The sequence below is a fragment of the Montipora foliosa genome, chromosome 7 (genome assembly GCF_036669935.1).
Source record: "Montipora foliosa isolate CH-2021 chromosome 7, ASM3666993v2, whole genome shotgun sequence".
In the NCBI taxonomy this organism is placed as follows: domain Eukaryota; kingdom Metazoa; phylum Cnidaria; class Anthozoa; order Scleractinia; family Acroporidae; genus Montipora; species Montipora foliosa.
The window spans coordinates 35,678,689-35,686,188 of record NC_090875.1 but is presented as its reverse complement, the minus strand read 5'-3'; the positions used below and the strand labels follow the sequence as shown (position 1 = coordinate 35,686,188).

The window sequence follows — 7,500 nt, the reverse complement described above, 5'->3', positions numbered from 1 at the left end:
AAAGAGAAAGTGAAGATATCCGGAAACATCTACACAGTCGGAAAGTGCTGCAGCAACGCTAAGAATGTATCACGCAAGGCTATTGAAAGCTACTCACATCTAATGTCAATAGAAGACAAGTTACATCTCCCCTGTGGTGCTGTGGACCTACTTATTGGTACTGACCTAGCCGACGCCTTTGTTGACATCCACACCGCAAGTAGTAATCCTCGTGACCCTTTTGCGAAAAGGAGATGAATTGGCTGGTATTAATTGGGTCAAGTCGATCCCAATTCAGAAGTCATGACAGAAATCAGATCAGTAGACTTTGGAACTGTTAATGCCGTAGACGACATCAAGAAATTTGTTCAGCAAGACCTTTTGGGCTTCAGACCGAGCATTGCAGAAGTCAGGCACGTCACTGGTACAATTGACAAAGTACTTGGAAAGGGTCAGTTCCAGATAAAGACGTGGAATTCAAACAGCCAAGAAATCGACGAAACCAGCGGTGAGCAATGTACAGATTTGCTTAGTCACAAGTGGGACAGGGAGAAGACACATTTGCTCTAAATAGGATTCAGTTTTAAGACCGAATGAAGATTTCACAAAAAGATCGTGCCTCGCTTTGCTTGCTAAGCTGTGGGCTCCTATTGGCTTGGTAGCATCTGTGACTCTTAAGTACCTACAAGAGCAGTGGAGTTCAGCCCATGGATGGGATGACATCCTCCCTGAAGAAACCCAACAAAAGTGGAAGGAGAAGGAAGCAGCAATAAACCAACTTCTCGCCTTCAAATTTGAGCAGAAGGTAATGCCAACCCAACTGCCTCTCTTTGTAGATGGAGGAGAACTGGGATACGGTGGCGCAATTTTTCTTCACTGGAAGCTAAGCAATGGAAGTCATCAATGCGTCCCTGTGATTGTCAAGTCCTTTTCGCTCCACTGAAACAACAAAAACTATTCCCCGACTTGACCTGTTAGGGTGCCTGGCACTAACAAGTTAAGGATTTTCCGCACGCTCCGGAAGGCACTAGACTTTACAGAGTATGATAAGACCTTTTGGTTGGATTCTCAAAGCGGTTTGTCTTGGCTGAAGACACCACCTTGAGAATTTATATTCAGACCAGATGATCTTGAAGACTGGATGTCAGGACCCTCGTTTCCAAAGCAACCAGAATCCGAATGGCCACAGTTTGATGACCAAACACAAAGATCTCAACAGGAATGCAGAGACGCCTTAAAGGAAATGAAGAACACCAAAAAATCTAAGAAACGAAACTTGATGCAGATGATTGGAACACCAGAGAGTTTCAGACACTAACAACCACGGTGACTGGAGAAAAGGCCTAGGATAACCCAGTATTCTCTCACTTGTTACAAAGTTGTTCTTCATTTACAAAGATTCGGAGAGACCTTGTTCATGTACGTCGATTTTTTCAAGCCACAAGGAACAGAATTTAAAATAAGGGCCCTCTATCAGTTCATAAACTGGCAGACTCGGAGTCATTTCTTTTCGAGTGGTGTCAGATTCCCCTTGATGTATCGTTCCTTAACTCGAAATTGATTCCTAAATCTGATGACATGGGATTGATCAGAGCTTACGGCCGCCTCGAAAGTGCTAGTGCACTACCTCAACACGTGAGAAACCCCATCCTTCTGCCAAAAGACAATCAACTCGTGGTCCTCTTCTTGTGCCACCTCCACCAGAAGCGAGGAAATTGTGGTTACAAGAGCTTGATGCACGGAGCAAAGCGAAATTTTTGGATCTTCGGGCTTCGAAAGATGGCAAAAAATATTGTCAGCAAGTGCGTCGGCTGCCGGAAACCCGTTTGATCAATTGACGGGCCAATTACCAAGTATTCGAGTGGATGCTTGATTCCCTCCATTCTCGCAGACCGTACTGGATATGTTTGGGCCATTGCAAGTCAAATTGAATACAAAAACACTTTGAGAAGCACAAGTTATCATTTTAACCTGTACATCCTCGAGAGAAACACACCTAGAGTTGATCACTGACAAGTCATCTGATGAATTTGTTGATGGCATTTCGTCGTTTTGTCTGTTGGGCATCCAAATGTTTGCTGTTCTGTGGCACAAACTGTGTAGTTGCAAAGGAGTATTTGAGAGAGAATGCACTGCTGGGCCTTCCCCAAGATTCAGAACACTCTTTCAGAAAAATTTACCTGTGATTTCGAATGGCGATGGAAAACCCCCTTGCATCTTATCAAACGTCGTCGAGCCATTGATCAGGTCAGCTCGTCAGGCTCTGAACAGCGTGTGGCAGAAGAGAGAGCTTACTGAAGAACAATGCTGAAGATTCCTTGCCGAGATAACCTGTATAGTCAATATTCGTCCTCTCAATCCAAGTTCTGTTGACATTTGGGAAGAACCTCTGACTACTCCCAATGATATCCTTATTGTAAAACAGAGCCTTTCTCCTCAACTCGAACAAGAGGTCATAGGCAATCCAAGGCAAATGCTGAGGATTGTACAAAGAAGAGTCGGTGCATTCTGGACCTGCAGCATTAAGTATTTCGCACCTACACTCCCGCAGCGAAACAAGTGGTTCTGGAAGAGAGAGAATGTTTAAGTCGGTGATTTGGTCCTGGAATTAAACTCAAGTCGCAAGAGATCACAGTGGGAGATGCGGCTGATTGCAGACACCTATCCAGGAAAAGATGCATTTTTGTTGTTGTTGTTGTCATTTTAACTTAATTAACGCTTAGTCAATCAGATTGCAGCTCCCTCTTGGAATAGGAATCGGACGATAAGATAGAAAAGAGCCCTGTTATTGAAAACAGTGTATTCACGACTTCTTCTTCTAGCTTGTTTTGCAACGGGTTTACACCTTACTGAAATTTAAGTATATCTACAACACGTTGGAGAAAGATCGTTTATTCCATTATCTGATTTGTGTAGTTTTATAGTGTATCCATATGCATGCCTCATTTTTTCAGTTGACTATTAAGTTACTTTGTGCAACGTAAAAGTGCGTGGACTAAACTAGTCCAAAATCACTGGTAGAACCTGTGAACAGTACTTTCCTTGTGTATGTTAACCTCGAGAAACACAAAAAGAACTGCAAAGGCGTTTAGGTGAGGAAATTTTATTGAAACATCACTCCTAATTTTGTTTTCCAATTCATTACATTTTTTCCCATACAAACCCTTGTAATTTCTTTGTTATGTAAATTAACGGTCATGTTGATATGATCGTAAAATTATGACACACGCGAATTGTTGAGCTTGGGCCACCTGTGATTCGCACTTTTTAGCAGCTTTCCCTTCATTTCTTCGTTTCAATAAAGAAGTACGTTACTCTGCCTACATCGCAAGAATATGATATGAACTGAGACTCACATAGTGATGGCGATGTGTGGGGGTTTGGGCATCCGATAACCTTTCTGCAATTCTGCTATGGTCTTGGCCTCCGACCAACCCGGATATGGAATGCCTCCTGTTAATTTTCAACATTTCATTACTGTCTTATCCTATTTACCACCTGCTGCAACAATAAGTTAACTGTAGTTTCGCAGGCATCTAAGTTTCAGCCGGCTTTCGTGCCCGCTTGTTGACAGGATTAGCGTGCGAGAAGTGTAGTGGGTTAAAATTCAAACTACCACAGATGGTGGTTAAGAAATTTACGGTGGGGACTAATAACAAAGAAAGGTGCTATGGCAGAAGAAAATGAAACTATCAGAATGAACCTATTGAGACAGTCCACGAACAGTTCATAACACTAGACCTATGGGTGAACTCGGATCTCAACTTATTACCTCAACTGGGAGAAGAGTAGAAATAACAATAATAATAATGACAGTGATGATGATAATAACGACAACAGCTTCGACGTAATTAGATGCAACCGGATTCAATGAGCTTCGGGAAGTGTCCCCTTGCTCTTTCCTCCGAGTTTTCTCCCAAATGCTGCTCCTCGTGTATCGATAAACTGCTGCATTTACCCTGACCTAAAATATAACGCTAACCTTTACCTTAACCTTATTGTTAGAAATAGATATGAAATGCTTAGACTTAAAGGGACACTTCGTGTTGTCAAAATGAGGCTTGCGTCTATTTACTTGAATTTCTGGACATATGCGATGATGATGATGATGATGATGATAATGTGGACTTAAACTCGCCATCATAACACCTACCGATAGTAAATATCTCATAAAGGACGATTCCATAGGACCACCTGTAAAGCAGAAATGTAGTTACATTAAAAACATTCTAAATGATACATATGCAACATGCAACATGCTAAAGCTCAATCAGGAGAAAACTGAACTGATTGTAATTAGTTCAAAATTGCGCCCAAAGCCTGCGACTCCATGCGTGTCAGTTGGTGATGAACAAATACTTCCCAAATCTTCAGCTAGGAATCTTGGTGTCACATTCGATGAATGCTGTAATATGGAGGAAGATGTAAAAAAAGATCTGCAAAACGTCGTACTACCACTTAAGGAACATTTCTAAAATTAGGAAGTACCTCACTGAGGAAACTACGGAAATTCTTGTTCATGCGTTTGTTAGTTCAAAACTAGATTATTGTAACTCTTTATTATATGGCCTCCCTAAGCATATGATAAGTAGTTTGCAGTCTGTGCAAAACACGGCTGCTCGTATCGTTACTTTAACCAAGAAATTTGATCATATCACCCCTGTATTGATTCAACTGCATTGGTTACCTGTTCACTTTCGGATTTTTTTTAAAGTTTTATTGTTAGTTTATAAGGCGCTAAATGGTATGGCACCATTATATATCACGGAATTACTTAGTTATCGTACATGTTCACGTACGTTACGCTCTACCGATCAAAAACTTCTGGCAGTTCCGAAGTCAAGACTTAAATCACACGGAGACAGGGCCTTTTCCGTTGCTGCACCTAAACTCTGGAACGAGCTGCCATTAGATCTCAGAAGTCTAGATACAATTAATTTATTCAAGAAACATTTAAAGACTGATCTTTTTAAAAAAAAGCATATAATGTTTAACTTTTTGATAATTTAGAATAGGATTTATTGTGATGTTTTTATAAATAAGACTGTAAATAGGTTTTTAATTTATTCATATTTTATTACTAGTGGGATCTTTTTAATTTTTTTGATATTATGAATTGTAAAGCGCTTTGGTCAATTAGTGGAGTTAGCGCTATATAAATTATGTTAAATTAAATTAAATTACATATGCAATATGAGATGGCTATCTGTATTAGTATTTCCAACGGCGAGCCTTATGTTTTTTGACTTGTTAAATAAATGTGTGATAAAGAAGGTTACCTCTAGATTTCAAAAGGGTAATCCTGTCGGCTAGGTACAAAATACTTATTACGGTAACATTTGATCTTCACCAAAATTTCAATCGGTATCGGTATCAAAATAATACTGCGCTTAGTTTGACTTTCTTCTCATAAATTGCTTATTTTTTTACAAGCATCTTTGCTAATACTATCTGCTTTCGTGCGGACGTCAACTGCGTCAATGAGGTAGACCTGTCATCTGTGGTCCAACGCGTAGCGAAAGTGGAAACTTTGAATCTGACTGAAACGAAATTCGCCCTTTGCAGCTGGCGATCACATGGCACAAAAACCGCAATACTGGAGAGCAAATTGCGCAGTTTGACATCTAAAACAAATGACATTTAAATTAAGTTGCTTTGTTTTAGGCGTCCCAGTGCGCAATTTGCTCTCCAGAATGGCGCTTTTTGTACCATGTGATCGCCAGCTGCAAAGGAGCCATTCAACGAAAGGTGGAAGTCATCTTCGCACTTGTGTAGACAATAGTCCAGTTTCAAGTTCTCCATGACCGCTGAATAAAAATACTGAGGACGCATTTTTACAGGGTTAGCCTCCATCTGAAGTGAATATATTCACAAATAGCGACAGGAAGGTGCCTGAAATTTGAAACTAAACAATAGACAGAGTAGTAAACAAGTCATCTTCTTGCTATAATTTATGAATATATTCACTTTAGATGAAGGCTAGCCCTGTAAAAATGCGTCTTGAGTGTTTTTATTCAGCGGTCATGGAGAACGTGGATTATTTAAGAAATTTTCTCTTAAAGACTTCTGAAAATCTCAAACGATTTCAACGGGACGAAATTGTGCTTTACTTCTCACAGAAGAATCATCGTGGTGTTTTAAATATACCGTTTAGTCCTTAATATATCGACAAACCACGGTGGTCCAGTAGTTAAGTGTCAGTGACATTTTTAACTTCTCAGCTTGTAGCAAAGATGACAAGAGATACTCTTCAGTCCGTGAGTAAAAATCCATGACCATCGCTAAAATTTGAAAAGACCATTCTATTTTTTAACTTTCTCTTAATTTCTCTTACATTAGGGAGCACCATTATTGCAATCTAACGTTCTAAAAAGCGTTAACTACAAAAACCCTGTCAAATGACTATTTACAACATTTTTACAAGTACATACACATCACTTTTCGTGGAAAGATTTGCTGCATCTCCAAAGAGGATCTCTGGTGCCGTCCATTTAACCGGTACACAGCCCTAGAAGACAACAGCATATTCATTTGCAGATGAAAAAGGGAAAGTCAGAGAGTGGTCACAGCAATGTGAAATGGAACGTATCAACATTGTAACCCACCTTTTTGGCATTGCCAAGTCCATATTTGAAGTTCTGGTACGATAATCCAAAATCCGTCACCTTACACACATAGTTCTTATCTAGGAGGACGTTTCGTGCTGCTAGATCACGGTGAATAATCTACGAACATGAAAAAAACAATCTTAAGCACAGGGTCCAGAGGAGAAGTGCTTGTCGTTGGAACATTAAAACCCATCGAAAACCTCTGAAAAAATTGATTATTTTGATGGCGTTACACTTTCGTTACATATTCTATATACCGCAAAGCAAGAGACCGAGGGCTCGCAAGATCGGTTTACCTTATTAAACGAAATTAACGCGAGTCGTTAAAATTCGTGTTAATTTAAGTCGCGGTAATTACATTAATCGTTATTTTCCGCGACATTAATAAAGTGCAGCGTTAATTTTCGCGCTCTTTTCATTCTTTTAACCCTAATTTTAAAACCTTTCCAGACATTCGGGACACCTAAAAAACAATAAAATAAGGCACAAGCTTTCTTTCTTTCCGTTAACCCTTACATTTATTAGTAATGAGGACTGTTTTGTTGTCCAGAGGGTTTAGTTTTGTTCAGCGATATTTTTTGCATCCAGTGTTGAATAAATTTGTTTCATAGGTCACCACCAACTATGTCTTAATCGCGTTGATTTCCTTTATTGTGAAATTCTACCCTGTGTCCCTTTTAGACGGGTTTGTGGCTTACGAATTTTTACGATGTCGTTACTTGTCATTTGCCCCACAGAGCACCCACTTTCCCCTTTCGGAATTAAACGACGTTAGACAATCGTCCAATCAGAAAGGAGGAATCAGCATGACGGTTTGTGACTGGCACATGAGAATCTTGCTACGCATTCCTACCGCTCGAATACTGTGGGATATTGATTTTCTTCGAGGGCTAGCTCCGGGCCGTTTGGATGG

The 7,500-nt window shown here is 40.1% G+C and overlaps 1 protein-coding gene across 1 annotated transcript in view; it reads right to left on the bottom strand.

Moving 5' to 3' along the window:
- Window positions 1-7,500, bottom strand: part of LOC138010187 (fibroblast growth factor receptor 2-like) — a 64,936-nt gene that overhangs the window by 9,261 nt on the left and 48,175 nt on the right. Inside the window, exons 13-16 of the mRNA XM_068857129.1 lie at window positions 6,585-6,704; window positions 6,411-6,487; window positions 4,133-4,173; window positions 3,336-3,432 (exon numbers count right to left, since the gene is read on the bottom strand). Coding sequence (XP_068713230.1) covers window positions 3,336-3,432; window positions 4,133-4,173; window positions 6,411-6,487; window positions 6,585-6,704 — 335 coding nt within the window. The remainder of the gene's footprint in view (window positions 1-3,335; window positions 3,433-4,132; window positions 4,174-6,410; window positions 6,488-6,584; window positions 6,705-7,500) is intronic.